At 42.8% G+C, this 20,469-nt stretch overlaps 1 protein-coding gene across 4 annotated transcripts in view; it reads right to left on the bottom strand.

The window, feature by feature from the left end:
* Nucleotides 1-20,469, bottom strand: part of PIEZO2 (piezo type mechanosensitive ion channel component 2) — a gene marked incomplete at its 5' end in the record, with an annotated part of 336,195 nt that overhangs the window by 99,802 nt on the left and 215,924 nt on the right. For all 4 annotated transcript variants that reach the window (XM_082640709.1, XM_082640711.1, XM_082640710.1 and 1 more), the window contains 4 exons: nt 306-444; nt 1,380-1,418; nt 4,461-4,580; nt 7,930-8,092. In XM_082640709.1, coding sequence (XP_082496835.1) covers nt 306-444; nt 1,380-1,418; nt 4,461-4,580; nt 7,930-8,092 — 461 coding nt within the window. The remainder of the gene's footprint in view (nt 1-305; nt 445-1,379; nt 1,419-4,460; nt 4,581-7,929; nt 8,093-20,469) is intronic.

The raw sequence follows: 20,469 nt of genomic DNA, 5'->3' as shown, positions 1-20,469 counted from the left end.
CATAGGTTTAACACTAGAAACAAGTTGACTTGTTTAAAATAATTTTTTACCTTTTATTTTTCAAAGTTTACCCCGATTAGGCCACTTATTTTGTACCCAAGGACAGAACACACAGAGCAAGATGGAGGGGCAACATCTAGGCAGAAATTAAGGAAATGAGCTTCATCAGACTGACCATGGAAGAAAGCAACCTCTGCTAGAAAAAAAAAAAAAGGAAAAAGAACCCAATCCAATGAAGGATAAACCAAAGACAGATTCAGAGCTCCTGCAGGAGGATAAACCAAAGACAGATCCCAGCTCCTTACCCGTGGAGTCAGTGGAGGGCTCCCAGCGGTACTGTGGGGTGGAGTACAGGTCGGCCTTGGCGGGGCCGTTCTCCAGGGGAAGGCTGGGGTGGATGGTGTGGTAATCCACGGGGTTGCCGTTCACAGTCACCAGCAGGCCCTGCCGGGGGGGCAGGGCAAAAGCAGTTGTGACGGCAGCTCTGGTTTCCAGTGTGGACCCGCCTCCTTCCCTTCTGGTAGGTGGGCACACGGGATGGTGCAGAGCCGTTGAGAGGCTGAGCATTGTCGGCAGTGATGCCCACTAGCAAGACAGTCTTGCTCACCCCCTCCAAACCTACACCCCACAGAGCCATCACAGGACAAGGTAAACCTGACCTTGCCCACCTCTGCTGCACCTCAGGCCGTGCCCCCCTCTCCATCCTCGGTATGAAGTGTGAAGCCTGGAAAGGCTGCTGAGGCTTCAGGGCCTGCTCTTGTCTCCTCTCCAGCCACAGCTCACGGCCCCGCCCCCCAGCCATCCTCCAGCTACAGGAACTCCAGACTCGCCTGGGTCCTGGTCTGCAGCCCGAGCACTGCCCGGGCCCCCCTGCCTGCCCCACACCCCGTACAGCTCTCAGGACTTAGCAAATTCTCAGGTTAGACAGCAACCCCACAGGTCTCTACCTGATGCTGCAGCTTGCAATTCCCATGTTGCAGCACTCTGTACACTAAATACAATTTCCTACTTTTTTTCTCTCTGTCTCTTTAGCTTTACAATTTTTCATTTATGCATATACATATAAGCATATACGTGCACACATACATATGTGTGTCCATGGACATGCAAGACCTCTTACTCAAATCATGGAACAGGCAAACCCTCCACTGTGGCTTTTTAAAAGTTTAAAAACATTTTATATGTTTATACGCGAGCTCATGTTTTATGAGTCAGTGTTTTAACAGCAATACACCAGATACAATTTCTGCAAAAAAATTATTTTAAAACGTATGGAAATTTTATAGACCATTAAAATACACTCAGAGGGGCTAATTTCATTTATGTCACTTTTACATCACTGACACACGCAAAAATGAGAATTCTAAGGATATACTAACATCAGATGGTTTGTAGTCATCTTGAGTCATGGATAAAAGCTGCAAAAAGCAATGCAGAACAGCATGTTAATATGTGAGCAGAAAGCATCATGATGTTCATACACAGCTATAAAGTTGTACTACACACATACCCATCCCTTCAACTAGCTGGATGCTAGTGTGTTAAAATTGCCATGCAAAATACAAAGGCATGAACAATGCAGCTGGAGGGTGCTGTTTTTATAACCCTTTCCAGTTTCACGAGAGTCAGTAAGCACTCATTAACCACATGACTACAAAAGCTGATTACGTTTTTTCAAGTGTTTTGTTCTAATAGAATTAGCTGCTTGGTTTTATATTCCTAGGACCCTTTGAGACGTCTGCAGAATTCTGAAAGTATTGAAATTGAAGTTTCACAATAAAGAAAATTTGATGTGCAGTGCGGGCTGGGATTAAGATTTGTGTGTTGTCTGCAAACAAAATAATTATGACCCGATTATACCTTTCAGCTCTATTAGTGCTAGGGGTTTGGGGCTCCCCCCAGTAACAAGCATCTGCTGAGTTAAAGGTTCTCCCACTTTTTTGGGTCGGAACTCATTCACTTTCTTAAAAATCACTGAAGGTCCCAAAGAGTTTTTATTTATGCGGGTCCTATCTATCAGTATCTATTGTGCTAGAAATTAAAATTGAGGCATTAAAACTATTCACTTGTTAATTCATTAAAAATTGGAAAAAGGGCTTCCCTGGTGGCGCAGTGCTTGAGAGTCCGCCTGCCGATGCAGGGGAAACGGGTTCGTGCCCCGGTCCGGGAAGATCCCACGTGCCGCGGAGCGGCTGTGCCCGTGAGCCATGGCCGCTGAGCCTGCGCATACGGAACCTGTGCTCTGCAACGGGAGAAGCCACAACAGTGAGAGGCCCGCGTACAGCAAAAAAAAAAAAAAAAAAAAAAAAAAAAAAAAATTGGAAAAAAACTTGTTCACATAAATAATTTTATTCAAATAGCTGTATTTTAAAAAATAGTGAAAAGAGTGGTGTTGTTTTACGCTTTTGAGTATCTTTAATGTCTGGCTCAAAAGAAGACAGCTGGGTTCTCATGTCTGTTTGCACATTCAAACGGTTGTGATGTATTGTTTTGGTTGAAGTAGTTAAAGGAACTCTGGCTTCACCCAGTGATGCAGTTGGAAAAGAAAGAAGTTATCTCAGGAGTCCATCCAGACTGTGGATCCTCTCCTTGGACCCTCTCCCAAACTCAAGACGGGGAAGTAACCGGAGGCGAGCTGTGTGTGGAATCAGTAAAGCCCCTGGAGGATCCTGAACCTGGACCGGGTCCTTTACCTACACACACGTTGTGACCGCATGTGCTGGTGATGTGCTTCTGGGATTAGACAGCTCCACTGAATACTGACACGCTGTACTGCACAAAATCCGAGTCTTCCAATGTTCTAATTTTCACTAAAAGTTCTCATTTTATCACTGGCAACAAATGCTGTCAGTTGTTTGCCTTGAAGCGATGGACCACTCCACTCACTTTCCAGTAACTGCTGAATGTCCACAGCTGAACCACCCCAAACTGTCTGTCAGCTGTTCTTGCACATCAACCTGGGCCGCGCACCTGCCAAGAGCTTCTCCTCCTCGAGGGGTCAGCACTTCAGGGGGACCTCCCCTTGTGTCATTCAGAATATTAAAAAGGTATGTGCCTCAAGGTTGAGATTTAAGAAGAGCAATGACTGTTCCTGGTTCATCAAGAATATTCTTAAGGGCTTCCCTGGTGGCGCAGTGGTTGAGAGTCCGCCTGCTGATGCAGGGGACACGGGTTCGTGCCCCGGTCTGGGAAGATCCCACATGCCGCGGAGCAGCTGGGCCCGTGAGCCACGGCCGCTGAGCCTGCGCGTCCGGAGCCTGTGCTCCGCAATGGGAGAGGCCACAACAGTGAGAGGCCCGCGTACCGCAAAAAAAAAAAAAAAAAAGAATATTCTTAAGTGGAACTGGCCTTTCTGCTTTGTTTTCCAAGGACATGACCACAGCTGCGGGGGTTCATGCTGCTGCCTTAGATGGTGCTTTTGTACCATCAGAGCAATTGTCAACATAGTCCAAAGGTGAATGTCTTAAGTATTATTACAAAAATAGTTTCGAGCCTGTGGATCCCAGCAAGGGTCCCAGGAATCCCCAGAGATGGCCCACAGACCTCATTTTGGATACTGCTGTGCTGTCTCTCTGGCTTAGTGACATGGCAGGACAGTCTGATACGTGTGATGGGAGGAAAGGGCCCCCGGAAACCCCAGAGGTCTCCGGGCACCACATCTGTTCCACGTGGCTGCCAACTCCCTGAGAAGTTCATTCATTGTTTCCCTGTCTCTCAGTCCATGACAGTCAGGCATCAACTAGGACCACGTGTCTTAGAGAAACTCTTCCACCAAGTCAATCAGAGAATCTGCTCCTCGATTCCCAAACGTGCTGGGAAGCAAAGTGCTGACCCCGTCTGAGAATTGTATCTGTCTTCACCACATTGCAAATGGGCCATTTTAACAAGTCAGTGGCTAGGTTGTGTTGAAAATAGTGAACAAATGATGAAAAGATGAAGAATCACACAGCTGTGCTCCCGTCCCTGGCATCCACACTGAGGCCCCGACACAGCGAGAGGCTGCGGCTCTTCACGTCCACACAGACTGGCCGGTGTCCCGAGTGGCCGTGTGAGCAGTCATCGTCACTGCAGCAGCCACCCCGACACAGGGAATTACTCTCTGCAGTGCATCCCACCACCCAAGCTGTTACCGCCCAGGGCCAAGGGGGTTGCTTTGTTGTTTTTTGTTTAAATACAAAATTATTTTTTTTAATTAAGAACACACTCTCCCTCTTTCTAGGGTTAAGAGACTTCAGGGGGAAGCACTGAACTATAAAAGGCTGGGTCTGATGGAGCCTGAGGTTTCCTTTCGAAGCACTGGGTTCCCTTCTCTGAACACATGTTGAGCACTAAGACTTCCTCATCAAACTGCTCCTGTAAACTGAGCAATCTGGGTTTGCAAGTGGACTTACATGACCTGAATTCAGCAATATAATAAAAAGCAGCAAAATAAATGAGAAACCCTTTTCCTTGCGGCTTACTTTTCTCTCACCCGTGGGGTAGTGGGTCGCGTACCACAGGCTCCGCCTCCTCTCGGCTGTGATGGGGACGGGGCTGCAGGCCAGGGCTCTGTCCTCTTCCTTCGTCCTCTCTTCCTGCACCTGAGACACAGAATAACTCACAGGACAGCCCTGCTCCCCGGAGCAGCCCTTCAGCGGCCTGGGAGACCAGACACAGCTGCCCATCTCTACCCCCATGTGATGATTTTGTAAAGTAACGTATACACTACACGGGCTTTTATCCAGACACTTTCAAAAATGGCCAAAATGCCACCCTGTAAACACGAAGCACAGCAGTATCGCTTGTTCCTGATCCCTGCTAAGCCCCATGAAATAAAGGAACAGGCGCTCACGTTACGTCACTGAGCCTCCTGTGTGTATTCTAACCTGCAGGAGGAAGGGGCTGGGCTGGGTTCACAAAAGTCACACCTGACTGTGGAACCCAGCCACGGGAATCTTTATGAAGAAGACATTTACGAAAAGCAGAGTCATCTAGAGCTTACACTCAACATTAAGCAAAAAGAGAGTTGATGCATAACACAGCTGCCTTGCCTAATGGGACCTTGGCCTGAATCAGACAGTTGGTCCAGGAGAGTTGATAGAGAGAAAAACAGGATCAGAACGCACTTGGTGGTTGAGGATGGTTCCCAACAAAGATGCCCCATAAAAGGGCACTAACACATGTTGATATGGGGGCAGAGGGAGGGCACTTAGTGCCACTGCCCAATTCCCGGGGCCCAGTGCACAGAGAGCACCCACGGGGAGCACCAGATGCCCCGGGGAGCCCATGTGTTACATTCACCTCCAGACACCTGCTTCTCTCTCTCTTTCTCAAACATATACCGTAGATTTTTACCGTAGAACTCACGTTTTCCATGAAATGTGCCAGGCCACCTGGAGCCATGATAGAACCAGGCACCTGCCCTCCATCAGCACCTTAGTGAGAAAGTCCCGTGTCCCAGCCCCACTTAAAATACAGACCCCTGAGGGTTGATGCTGTTGTGAATTAGGCCCTGTTCTCCACACACCCTTGCAGACGCTGTGGTTTGTGACCTGCTGTGAACTGTGTGGCCTGGACTGTCCACCCCAGAGGACCCGTGGCTAAGGAGGCCAAGTGTCTCCTGGGCCTGAGGGGCTGTAACGGCCCAGCAGCACCTGTGCACAAGCTCCTGCCTGACACACCACGGAGAAAGCCAAGGGCACCTGGAACTCTTGTGAACCCGAAGGCCTTAAAGTCATTTCCATTGTTGGTTAAGACACTGTTCAGAAATAGTTTCCGTGAGATATTTTCATTTCTTTTGCACAGTTTTATGTGTGCATATACACATATCCACATCTGTGTGTTTGTGGCAGAAGCGAACACAGTACCACTTTAAGGGGTTTTACTGGCACACTCATATCTTAGAAGAGACTTGGAGGAAAAGGTAACAGAAGGTAATTGGGCTTCTCCAGGAGCCCTTAGAGCATTCTGTCACCACGTCACTGCCATCACTGGGTCCAAGGGAGAGGTGAGAGGGGTATATAAAGACACAGACCTACTAGAGAATGGACTTGAGGATATGGGGAGGGGGAAGGGTAAGCTGTGACAAAGTGAGAGAGTGGCATAGACATATATACACTACCAAATGTAAAATAGATAGCTAGTGGGAAGCAGCCGCATAGCACGAGGAGATCAGCTCGGTGCTTTGTGACTGCCTGGAGGGGTGGGACAGGGAGGGTGGGAAGCAGGGAGACGCAAGAGGGAGGAGATATGGGAACATATGTATAACTGATTCACTTTGTTATAAAGCAGAAACTAACACACCACTGTAAAGCAATTATACTCCAATAAAGATGTAAAAATAAATAAATAAATAGAGTAAAAAAAATATATGCATATTAGGATATGCATATATGCATATTAGGACGCATATTATATGCATCCTAAAATCATACACTTGTGTGTTAGTGTGTGTATAAAATTCATGCCAGCATTACCCAGATGGTTTTTACCCTGGTTCAAAAATCTAGCTAATACTAAATCCTTGCACACCTATTAGAAATGTATGTTTGAACTGTCAATCAGCCCTATTAAAACCCTGCACTATTGAAGTGTCAGGTATGTAGTAACATGTTACTAAGTCCAGCTAAATGAGCACATACTTTGTTTTTGGTGGGATTTAGCACTAGCTATTCAGTTAGTGTTGATATTATTGGGCAAGTACTAAAATTGGACACAGTTCTATGAACTGTGAGACCCCTGCAAACAGGGACACCTGTGTGGTCCTCTCACAGGCGGGAGGTGGGCAGACCCCCTTCCTGCAGGAGGCACTTCCACTGGGATGGATGGAACACACCTCTCAGGCTTTCACTGTGCCGACTTAGGCCTGCACACGTCTTTGGGGGCTGCTTTTACTCTTGCACAATGTACAGCACCCCCCGAGCGGGGCCTCGCACCTGGGCCGACGCTCTACCCCCAGCCCCAGGCCAGTGTCTGAGACGCTAGCTCTTGATAAACACTGGATGCCTGGCCGGCTGACCGCGTGGGTGGAGCCTGGATGAGCAGACGAAGAGGGGAGGCGGGTGGGGCACCAGGGCCCCCGAGCTGGAGGGGCCGCATCGCAGGTGCCAGGCTGGTGTCTAACGTGAGCTCTACTCCCCAGCACGTGGCCATGAGGTGAAATGCGGCAGCCCCGTCTACACCACCTGCCTCCCTGTGTGCGGATCAGCTGCCTGACAGCTGAGCTTCTCGGGGTCACTTAGGGGAAGCAAAAGCAGACTGAAGTTTCCTGTTATAGAAAGGGAAAAGAGAGAGGCCACAAGCCACCCTGGTCCTGTCCCCAAAGTGCCATATTCTACTAATAATCCCATAGGGAACAACCCAGTCCTCAGCCCTGCCCTGTGGTGGGGTCCCCGGGGGTTATGGCACCACCGAGAGCGGGGACATCCCCACAGCACCATCAGAGGCTGGAGGTCTGAGAAGATTTAGGCAACTCCAGTCACCGTGGTAACAGGGTGTGTTGTCATAGAGACCCTAGCTTTGTCGGCAAACGTGGGCTTGAATCCGACATTTACTGTTTGGTAAATGTGTGATTTACCTCTCGAACCTCATTTTCCTCATCTCTAAGACGGGTACAATACCTGTTCTTGAGAGTTATGCAGGGGATTGAATGAGATAATGTATGAAAACAACCTAGCATGTGGCCTGGCATTTAGTAAGTGCTCAATAAAAACGACACTTCCACTCCCCTCACCACCGACCATCTGAGCAGCCAGGGGTGAAGCTAACATAGGGAAGCTGGTCTTTGTCCTGATAGTATCTGTATTCAGTTAGAACTCTTGGCAGAAGCAAAATACTATAGTTATTTTGGCATATAGTACTAATTATCCAGCAGTTGACAGGAATGAACACTTTCCCCTGGAGTTTCCAGGCTAGTTTGCAGACAAGACCATGAAAACCTTTGATCCTTACAAGGGGCTCCTGTAGCCAGATTCGGATTAGAGTGGCCAGCGTGTAGTACATCACCAGCAGGACGATGGGGTTGGCATGGTGGTACCATGACAGGTCTGGGTTTGCTATGATCTTCCACGTGCTGGAACAGTCTGTTTGAATGACTGATTTGATACCAAACAACCTGTTTCAAAACAAAGAAAAATATTAAACAGATGCAACAAAGATGTGGGTCCAGTCAACAGAATACAAACAGCTGGTTTTAACACATTCATGAGCTAGTCCTAGGTGGATCCATCCCACTCTAAATACTTCATTACTCTTCTGTATATATAACTACATCTTTAAATAGTATCTGTGTGTATATATATAAAATATACACATAATATATGCATCCAAGAATCATACACTTGTGTGTTAGTGTGTGTATAAAATTCATGCCAGCATTACCCAGATGGTTTTTACCCTGGTTCAAAAATCTAGGTAATAGTAAATCCTTGCACACCTATTAGAAACGTATGTTTGAATTGTCAATCAGCCCTATTAAAACCCTGCACTACTGAAGTTCAGGTATGTAGTAACATGTTACTAAGTCCAGCTAAATGAGCACATACTTTGTTTTTGGTGGGATTTAGCACTAGCTATTCAGTTAGTGTTGATATTATTGGGCAAGTATTAAAATTGGACATGGTTCTATGATTCAGCCATAAAAGCCAGATATTGTATACTAGAGTTTCTGTAAGACATATTTCTTTCAAATTTTATTTATGGGCAATTTGATTTTTTCACAGCATTAAAATTATATTGTTAATTGTTAAATTCTGAAATAGATTTTTTAATGTTGATTTCTACTATGTAATCAGATACATTCTGATTATATAACAGGGAATTGTGCAAATATGATTCATTCAGAAATTCATTTTATGTGAATTTTTTCTTAGAAGTAACTCTACAAAGTGAAAGATATGTTTACATGTTAAGTGAGTCTTACATCTTTCTATTGTACGTAGCTTTTACATGCAAACTTCCTTTAACTTTTACATCCCATTCTTTACTGTTACAAGGTTTTCCAGGACTATGGGTTCTCCACTTGTAAAACCTCTCAGAGCTACTGCTGTTATTATCACGAGGCCAGGGCAGTATTAGTGAACTGCCGAACACAGATTTTACAGAAAGCTACATAGAAAGTAACTTTCTTTGATTTTATCAGAAAAGAGTTATACTAGAACTTGCTCTTATCATAGATCTTTTCTCCCAGGTCCAGGCAGATTTTTTTCTGTAGTTAGCATTACAGAGAAAAATTTCCTGATAACAAAAGAGTTATGCCCCACTTAGAATGATGGAACATTCCAAAAATCGTTTTGCAGTCCTCCATTAAAATGCGAATTTCTTGTATGAAGTACACAGAACTGAAAACTTTTAGATTTAGGATTAGACAAACTGGACAGTCTTTAGATTAACCTAAGTGACAGATTTCAGCTACTAAATCCTACTAAATCCTCTCTCTTCTCACCCCACACCTGGTATTTTTTAAAAAATCAATTTTTTTAAACTTAAAAATACCTGTTTTCCCCATCAGAAAGTTAGTGGCAATTTCCGCACTTATTTGTACACTGAATTATGTGTCTCTTAAAAAAACCCTGTATCACATCAACACCACACCTTCCCGTTGATAGTACAGCTCATTCCAATTGAGCAATCAGGCTTATGTGTTGTACCAGCAGTGTATAGACTAACAAACAAGGGTAGAAGCTATAGCATGTAAGACTGTTTTGCCCTGTAAGGAAGTTTTTCTAACAGGGCTATGCAAATATTGTCAGACCTAACATCTCTCTCTCTCTCTCTTTAAAGAGTCTGGATACTATAGAGAGAATTCCTATACCAGATAGGAAGTTTGTACATCCTCTCTGGCACTACCATTCTAGGATGCCAGGTAATATCCAACTATTACTTCGTTTCCTTATCTTCTTATTGCAGACCTCCCGTGATCCAGGACTGCTTCTCTATATTGACAACACACAGAAAAGTGGTACCACAGCCCTCGCCCTCCAGGACTCACTCTCAGTCTAAAGGTAACACTGTGATGTGTGAGTCTGGTGAGAGCAGGGTGTTCCAGAGACGCTTTCTGTCTGTGGGCGTCTGGGATGCGTGATGGGCAGGGTCTTCAGGAGAATGCTGGACGTCCGGACAGTCCAAAAAGGGTAGATAAGTAGGTGAGAGAAAAGAGAAATCCTGACAGCTGCTGGGCTGGGGAGGGGAGTCAGGGAGTGGCCATGGTGACAGCAAAATCTATTTCATTATTGATGCGTCATCGGATATTTATAGACTTCCTTCTATGATGATTCCCACTAACCATTAGAGTCTTCACAGTGGTCCTGGTCCAAACTGATTGAATAAAGATATCTACATTGTTAAAATGTATCCATCACTAAAAGAACTTAAAAACGACTATCTCAAATCTCTCCATAGAAATGTCTCTTTGCCTGAGAAGTTACAGGGACACGACTATGGAGCAATGCATTCCATTTATTGCTTATTTACAGGCAGAAAGATAAAGATCTTCTCTTCTATGCATTTGGAAGATCCCTTTGGCCCAGTTCTAGCGGTGACGGACGCAAGTGCATCTGGTGGGCGGCTCACCGTCTCTGGACCTTCAGTTCCTTACGGAACCTAACAGGAGAGGGGGTGGGGACGGGTGCAAGCATGTGGACGAATCTTAAGACCTCACGCCTCTTCCACTTCTCAGAGGATGGCTGGAGACAGGTCCCGAGTCACAGTCCACTCCCAGCAGAGACCCATTGGAGCCGGCACGTGCTCCTGCGTGGGCGCTTGGCCTGTGCTCAGCTCTCTATCTCATGACCAGCATCCTCGTCCACAGGGCAGCTCTCCATGTCTCCTCCTGGACAATGGCAATCCGAATGACAGTCTCCGTTTCTCCCTCCTCCACATTGGGACCGTCGCCAGAGTTACCGTCAGAGCACTCGGGTTCAACACGTCACCTTCGTCTCCTTATTTCCTGTCCTCCATCACCTGGAGAATAACCCCATGGCCCAGCCGAGTGTCCCCTGGCCTCCTCTCCCTGATCCCAGACACCACGACTTGAGCCTCACTGGACCATTTGGGATTTGCCATAAAATCTCAGGCCCTTTGGTTTTGCTATTTATTGATCTGTCCAGTTCTTTGAGGTAGCTGTGACTCTTGTGAGGTCACGGATGAGGGTGGTAGGACCCCGAGAGCCCCGCCGATTCCTTGGCAATGCAAATCCAGTCCAGCAGGCCAGGCACGGCTGCACAGAGTAGGCTGTCTCTCAGGACAACCACACTCCATAATACAGGCATATCAGTGGGTCCCTTCTAGGTACCCCAACCATCCAGTACCACAGGGGTCACCAGGATACCAGCAGTCCAGGAAGGTGGGATTGGATTACAGCCAGGACTACAGTCGGGGCCCTGATGTTGATTATGACAACTGGGTACGGCTGCAGGCACCAGCTCTTCATCCTCTCAGAGTCCAGATTTTCTTTACAGTCCATGTCAACTGAGAGTCTAAACCTGAACCCTCTGTTCCTACTCCCTACCTTCTTGTTGGGCATTCTCAATAGCATCAAGGCCTGGATCCCTTGCCACCATCTCCAGGAAGTCTCCTACGATTTTTCCTGATTGAAATCAATTTATCCTGCACCGTGCATCCACGGCAATCGTTATCTGTAGTCGTAGTTTTTATTCTATTAAGTTTATGTGCTTGTTTCTCTGTCCAGTTTGATTCTAATTTCTTCAAAAAAAGGACTTGGGTCCTGTCATCTTGCCTTGATGGCCATGCCTAGTATAGAGCAGGCTTTAAAGGGGTGAGCTTATTTAATTTAATTAAAAACACTAGGATAAAGTTATATCACGAAGTGAGAGCAGGTGACTGCAGTCCTAGCACGAACAGAGACTAAAGGGTGGCCAAGTTCTTGCTTTTGAAGAAGAAAAAGAATGGATGGGAAGACATTGTCCATAAAGAACCCCAACATCCATGATTTCAGTGCTCGGTCTGGGAAATAAGAACACAGAATAAGAGCAGAACAAGGCACCAGAGAACACTGTAACTTACTGAAGTCTGCTTGGGCCCTGTATTACAGATAGTTATTTCTGTTCTGTACGGGCCGCCAAAAAGAATCTCGAACTTTCCCTTTAGGATGGATCAATCAATACATGTATGGTTAAGAAAAAAACACTTTTTTTTTTTTTGGCCGTGCTGCCCTCCTTTAAAGCATGTTGAATTTTGTTCTGACAGGCAGGTAAGTTACCTGGAGATCAGCTTCATCCTAGCAGGCTTGTTTTTCAGTTTCATTAGGGCAAATCTATGTGGCTAATGACAAGACAGAGATAAGGAGGTATATGATATAATGCACATAAAGCAATACCACAGAATTCGGCACGTAACAGCTGCTCAATAAATTCTGGCTTCTAGACTATTGTTGTTATTACTATGAAGTATGACATGAATGTGGTTTATGCCAGAGTCACAGCTTTTTAATTAATACTATATTGTTATTGCTGGCAAATAAGAGTAAATAATGTCCTTCTTAAGATGGAGTAGAAAGACAGTCCCCCTCAGGGAATGAAGCTCTTCCAGGGTGGGAATATTTGGCACAGGTTGGGAGAGTCTGGGTGAGTGGCAGGAGGGTGTGCAAAATGTATGACATTGTGTTATTAATATTAGGTTATTCACCAAGAAAAATCTCTTTCCTTCATCCTGGTAATGGGATCAAAGGAAAGAGAAGAAGGCCACTGAGGATACTGACAATAGTAGACTGGTTTCTGCAAAACATAGGTTCTTCTGTTGTTTCATACATGTGCACTCTTACACACCCACAATCTGTATGTCTCTTGTATTAAACTGAGAAATATGCTTTGCAAAGAATGGCCCACAATTACTTTCTAAGTCAAGGCGAATGTGAATGAGGTGAGCTGCAGTCTTGTTCTGGACATAATGGGACACAGACTTGATGCTTCTGGTGGGTTTCATTTCAACAGCCTTCACTGTCTTTGCTCTTATGACTTTCCAAGTCTAGAACGGGGAGTCTGTGGATTCAGTGATCCTCAAGGAGATAAAGAAGTTCCCTCAAAGCGGGCAAAACAGAAACTCCTGGGGTCACCTTTTCAACTGCACCCACCTTGTCTGCTCTCATCCTCCACCCCCACCTTCTGATACATCTGCCCGCAGAATGCCCCAGTGCCCTGCATTACGGGGTCAAGGTGGCAGAGCTGGCGTGTGTGGGGGACCAACCTTGAGAACGTTGGGTCAGCAAGACAGCTCGAGAGCCGCCAGCAGAGGGGGTCAGAAGCTCCTCCTGATCCCAAACTCCATGGTGCAGTGAGTACCAGTAAAGGCCAAAAATCTAACTGCTGGCAGGGGGCAAACAGAATCAGCTTTACACATGAATAAAAGCAAGGAAAAGTTGTGAAAAAGGCAAGGCAAGTCAGATGTCCACAGAAAGTGAGGTCTGTGTTTCCAGCCCTTTTAAGGAATGTCCTGAACTTTAGACAAATGTCTTTGCTGGAAGGAGACTGAATCTACCTCTAAGTGATCCTCCCAGCAAGATGCTCTCCTGTCCATACGGCGTCCCATCCGGGTAAGGACAGACTGCTTTTACACATGAGTTCTTGCTACTCTGGCTTCCAACCCCCCTTCCCCCTGCATTGCATCATATGAAAAACACAGCCAATGTTTAATGTCTTTTTTCATTAGTTTCTTACTTATACTTTAAACACGTTTCCATGCCAAACTCATAGACACTTTTGAGAAATTGGAATCTGACCATTTCCATACAACATTGTTTTCTTAAGCTTGGAAAAACTTTACATTGAGTCCCCTGGGCTCTGTATCACGGCTTTGAAGTCCTTTTTGGCACATGTGTGTCATAACAGTCTGCCAGTTTGCTGTAATTGGGCTTAACCCTACATGTGCAGAACGCTGTCTTCTAATAAAAGCATTCTGTCCATGGACAATTTTGCACCAGGTACAAGGTGTGCTGTCTTCAGAACACGGATAGTTGATGGAAACATTGAGGCCATGTGGAAGGTCCTTCCCATTTCACTATTAAAGGCCCTCTACCCTTCTCTGATGTCACATCTTGAGTTCATAAGAGAATATTTATATTCTCTGAATGTTGTAGATTTATGGTCTACTTCCCGTGCCTGAACATATTTTCACCTCTGAGAGCACTGTGAGAAATGAGTCAGAACCAAGACTCCCAGGACCAGTTGGTTATCCTGTACAGCTTCTTATGACAAAACCAAGCTCAGCCCCTAAGCCCTGCAGCCTTCCATGCTGGGAGCATAAGAAAAAAAAAACAGCAAATGTGAGCACTTCTCTTACCCACGGATATAACTTTCCCTAAGTAGTTATAATGTAAACATGGATTTAAATATCTCATTTTAAAGCCCTACATAGTTAATAACGAATGAAGTTACAAAAGCAGAGAGAAGGAGACCCATGCCAAGCACACAGTTCCTCCAATGAATCAGGTACTATGTTGAATGTCTTAGGCCAGCTCTGGTGGGGATCTGCTTTTGGTTCCATTATACATGCAGATTTCAGGCACAAATGAATGAAAAGGTAGTTAAGTGGTGGGGCTTATGTATCCAGGTCTGCTGGCATCAAATCACACTACCCTATTTCCCAGGTGCAGTAAGTGGTAAAATAAGAAAACCCCAACAGTATCAGGAATCCCTAAGGAAGGGGTATTAATCATCAGAAAGTTCTACTATAGGACACATTTATTAAATTTGTCCTTTTATGTGCTGAGTCCTGAGTCAGTTAGTGCTGAAGATATGCAGGTAAATAAGATACTAACCCTGTCATCAAAGAGCACCCATGCTAGCAGGAATACTACTCAAATATGGTGGTATGCTTTTAGGGAATGTGCTCGGACATGTTCACCCACAGGAAAGTGGTTGTCAAGCTTTTCCTCCTGTAGAACTGCTTTGCCTAGATGGTGGGTGCAGAGAGATGACTTGCACCACCTCTTCCTGAGCATCAGAGCAGCAGGAGTTACCCCTGAAGGGCACAGGAGCACCTCACTGACCCCACAGGAGGGTATCTCACTCTCCAATAGAGTAGTTGATTGTCTGCTCTTACATTTTAATTTATATGAAGGGCACTAAAGAGAAACCTGCAAGCTAATGACCAAGGAGTTTCATTTAGTGCCACAAAGGTCAGAGAAATAGAAGGAAAAAGAGTGGATAATCCATTTATGGAGAAATGCTTGAACAGGGGAAAGCAAGAAATCTTCTGTAAGAAAAGTTGTAACTAAACTAAAGTTATTCAAGGAAGAAGAAAACATATCTAGAAAAGGAAACAATTGGCAGAAGACTAGCTAAAGCCCAGATCTTCTCCCTGTAAGTCCAGGTAAAAATGTTTCTATGTTTTTCTGGAATAAAGTCCTAAGTTTCTCAGGTTCATGTCATAGGAAATGGCCACAACTTTCCACAAAGTGTCCCTGTAATGTGGTCCAACAAAAATTATAAGCTGAATGGACCATTCTTGGGAATTTTCTATTTTAGGGAAACACAAATATATTTTAATGAACATGTTATCATGGAAATATAGCTCAAAGTAATTTTATTCTTTTTTTTTTTTTTTTGTGGTACACGGACCTCTCACTGTTGTGGCCTCTCCCGTTGCGGAGCACAGGCTCCGGACGCGCAGGCTCAGCGGCCATGGCTCACGGGCCCAGCCGCTCCACGGCATGTGGGATCTTCCTGGACCAGGGCACGAACTCGTGTCCCCTGCATCGGCAGGCGGCCACTCAACCACTGCGCCACCAGGGAAGCCCCAAAGTAATTTTAAAGAAAGACAAAGGTTATCTTTGTGAAAAAAAATCCTCTTCCATCAATAAATGTCTAATAAATAAATTGTCTATTTGCCCTAAAACAATTTTTATTTATGTTTGCTGTCATAGAAAAAAATTAATATACAATTCACTCTTTTATGTCATGCATGTTAGTGTGGATGGGGTTAAAAGGTTTAGAAGAGTGAAATACTGGCTTAGTGGTCACGTTAACCAGTTCCAAACCCAATGAATCATGGAATGGATGTTAGAACTGGTTTTTTTGTTTGTTTGTTTGTTTTTTAATTCAGGGAAGCAGTTATCAGGAAGGTGAGCACAACAATTTTTCATTAATATTAACACACAAAGTAACAATAATAAGAACTTCAGATTTCTTGTCAGACACAATGCAAGTGAGAAGACAGTGCGGCAACATCTTTCAGGTAGTGAAATAAAAGTTGTTACCCTAGAATTCTATATCCAGCAAAACTATCACCAGTAGACCTGCACTACAAAAAAAAATGTGAAAAAAATTCTTTTACACAGAAGAAAAATAATAAAGATGGAAATGTGGACATGTGGAAGAACATGAGAAATAATAATACCTGAGTAAATATGTATTTTTTATTAATTAAAAACCCTTAAAATATAATTGACCCCTTTAAACAAATATAATAATAGTGTAGTATAAAAGTAAAATGTATGATAACAATGGTACAAATTCTAGGAAGGGAGAGACTGCATTTTATCATTGAACAGTTCTTATATTATACAAAGGTAGTATAATATCACTTAAATTTGAATTATTGATGCCCTAAAGCAACCACCAATTTACCAAAACAAAGAGTTGACTACTAAGTCAACAAAAGAGGTAAAATGGAATCATAAGAAATTTTAATTTATATAGAAAAAGAGAGGAAGAAAGAATAAATAGGAAAAAAGAAGAAAATAGAGAGATGATAGATTTCAACTTACAAATATTAATAGTTATATTAAATGTAAGCGATCTAAATATCTCCAATTAAAAGGCAGAGATTGGACAACAAGGAAGATGATGGAATAGAAAGCACCAGGATCTGTCTTCTGATCCAGACAACAATTGTACCTGCAGAAACTATCTAAAGTAACTATTTTGGAACTCTGGAGTTTACTTAAAGGCTTGAAGTTTCCAGAGAAAAGCCTGGCTGTTAATAACAGTTAATATTGGTCAAATTCAGCCTTCAGTGTGGCAACAGGTCCCCACTCCCCATGCTCTAGCCCCATGAGAGGCAGCAGTGGGAATGGCAACCTGCGTTCATGGTGTGGCTTGGTGGAGCTGGGATGGGCAATAAGCACCTTGTCCTCTAAATACTGGGGTTTGTATTTGAATTGCAGATTGCTGCTTATGGTGACTGAAGTGCAGGTACAAAAGCTGGTCATCAGTGTTTCAACTGACTGAAACAGCTTCCAGGGGATTTAAAGGAGCCACATCTTTTTTTGGGGGGGGGGGTGAGGGCACATTCGAGAACAACTGTGTATATGGAGGAATTCAGAAAACTGTCATAAATGCCCAGGAAAAGATGCAGACTCAGAAAAGAAAGGGGAAGACTCTAAGCTTTCAGTTCAGGTTGATCCCCAGTCAAGACTCTACAACAATTTTTTAAAAACTGAGGCAAACCTTGGGTCTGATTTCCAGAGTTAATACATTATAAAATTCAAATATCCAGTTTTCAACAAAATATCATAAGGTATACAAAAAAATCAGGTAAATATGACCTAGTCAAAGGAAAAGAAATTATAAACAGTGGTTTATTAGCACAGTGGTTAAGAATCTGCCTGCCAATGCAGGGGACATGGGTTCGAGCCCTGGTCCGGGAAGATCCCACATGCTGCGGAGCAACTAAGCCCATGTGCCACAATTACTGAGCCTGCACTCTGGAGCCCGTGAGTCACAACTACTGAGCCTGTGTGCCACAACTACTGAAGCCCACGCACCTAGAGCCCATGCTCCACAACAAGAGAAATCACTGCAATGAGAAGCCCACACACTGCAACGAGGAGTAGCCTCCGCTCGCTGCAACTGGAGAAAGCCCGTGCACAGCAACAAAGACCCAATGCAGCCAAAAATAAAATAAATAAATTTATAAAAAAGAATGAAGTAGAGTGAACAGAGCCTAAGAGACCTGTGGGACACCACCCGGTAGAACAACAAATGCATTGTGAGGAGTCCCAGAAGGGGAAGAGAAAGGGAAAGGGGCAGAAAGAATATTTGAAGAAATAATGGCTGAAAATTTCCCAAAAGCAACAAAAGACATGAATCTTCAAGAAGCTTATAAACTCAAAAAGATGCCCACTGAGACAAATTACAATCAAACTATTGAAAGTCAAAGAAAGAATCTTGAAAGCAGCAACAGAGAAGCAATTTGTCACATACATGTAATCCTCAGTCAGATTATCAGCTAATTTCTCATCAGAAACTTTGGAGTCCAGAAGGCAGTGGCCTGATATATTCAAAGTACTAAAAGAAAACAGCTGTCAACCAGGAATTCTATATCTGGCAAAACCATCCTTCAAAAATGCAGGAGAAATTAAGACATTCCCAGATAAACAAAAGTTGAGGGAGTTTATGACCACAAGATCTGCCCTGCAAGAAATGCTGAAGGGAGTCCTGCAAGTGAAATAAAAGGACACTAGACAGTAACATGAAGAAATAAAGACCTCAGTAAATGTAAGTACAAGGGCAATTATAAAAGCTAGTAGTATTGTAATTTTGGTTTTTAAATCCACTTTTTAAAATTTCTACATGATTTAAAAGGCAAATTCATTTAAAAAATTATTCTTTCAAGACCACATGGAACATTAACCAAAATAGACCACATTCTGGACTACAGAACAAATGATATTCTCTGACAACAACAGAATTAAATTAAATCCAAAGAGAAATATCTCTGAAAAATCCCCAAATGTTTGGAAACCAAATACATATATAAATAGCCAATGGATCAAGGAGGAAACTCAAATGGAAATTAAAACATATTTTGAACTGAATTAAAAATGAAACATACCATATCAAAATTTGTAGGATGCTACTAATGTAGTACTTAAGTGGAAATTTAGACTTAAATTTAATTGTTTCTAAACACCTAGATTAGAAAAGAAGAGCTCAAATCTTCATTGAGCTCAAAGCTCAAATGACTTCAATTTCCTCCTTTAGAATAATGACAGAAAAGAGACATAAAAAGAAGAGTAAATTAAATCCAAAGTTTAATTTAATTTAATTAAGTCAAATAAACACAAAGGAAGAAGAGAAAGGAAATTAAATCTGAGCTGAAATCAATCAACAGAGAAAAACAAGGCCTAGTTCTTTGAGAAGATGATAAGTTGATAACCTTTAGCTGGACTGAACAGGAAAAAAATAAAGAAGGTACAAATTACTAATCTCTGGAATAAATTAAATAACATCGTTACTGATTCTACAGATATTCAAAAGGAAATAAGTAAATATTATTGACAACATTATGCCAATAAATCTGACATCTTCCATGCAAAGGCAAATTCCTTGAAAGACACAAACTACGAAAACTCATTCAAGTAGAAATAACCTGAGAAGTCTTATATTTATTAAAGAAATTGAATTTGTGCTTAAAAACTTTCCCATAAAGAAAACTTCAAGCTCATATAGTTTCACAAGTGAATTCTTTCAAAAACTTAAAGAAGAAATATTACAAATTCTAAAACAACTCTTCCAGATCACTGAAAAGCAGGAAATATTTGAAATACCTGAATCATTACTCCATACCAAAACCAATGACAACCCAATGAAAGAAAACTACTAGCCATTATCTATTATGAACACAGATGAGAGAATTCTAAACAAAATTTTATCAATTCAAACTTAACAATATATAAAAAGGGTAATATCCCTTGACCAAATGAAATTTATCCTAGGAATACCAGGGTGGTTTAATAATCAAAAATCAATTCACCATATTAACAGACTAGAAAAGAATAAAAAAGATCTCAATAGATACAGAAAAAGCATTTGACAAAATTTAATATCAATTGTGGATTAAAACTCAGCAAACTAAGAATAGATGGGGATTTCTGTCAACCTAATAAAAAAAAACCTATGAAAAACCTATACCTATGAAAAACCTACTACCAATATCATATTTAATGATGAAAAACCAAAGACTTTTCCCCAAAGGGGAGAACATGACAGAATAACCATTCTTCCTTATTAATTCAACACTGAACTGGAGTTTTAGCAAGTGTGATAAGAAAAGTAAAAGATATCCAGATAGAAAAGAATGAAGGTAAACTATTTTTATTCATAGATGACATGGCCATCTATGTAGAAAACATGATGGAATCTATAAAAGATCTTGTAGAATCAATACATGTGTTTGGTATGGTGTCAGAATACAAGATCAGTACACAAAAATTAATTGTATTTTTATGTACTATGAGTAAAAATCAGAAATAAAAACTACCATTTACAAAGGCATTAAAATTATTAAATACTTAAGGCATAACTCTGACAACAGATGTTCAATACCTGTGATAAAAATTTAAAAGTACTGCTGAGAGAAATTTGAAAACCTAAATAAATGGAGAGATACACCATACTCATGTATCAGAAGACCTGATACTACCCAACCGTCATACAGATTCAATACAATCCCAAACAAAATCCCAGCAGGCTTTGCTGTAGACATTGACAAAGTGATTTAAAATCCATATGGAAACATAAAGGGCTTAGAATA

Source organism: Mesoplodon mirus (genome assembly GCF_964341445.2).
Source record: "Mesoplodon mirus genome assembly, chromosome: 13".
NCBI classification, from domain to species: domain Eukaryota; kingdom Metazoa; phylum Chordata; class Mammalia; order Artiodactyla; family Ziphiidae; genus Mesoplodon; species Mesoplodon mirus.
Note: the sequence above shows the minus strand (reverse complement) of the source record. Positions and strands in the feature narration are given on the sequence as shown.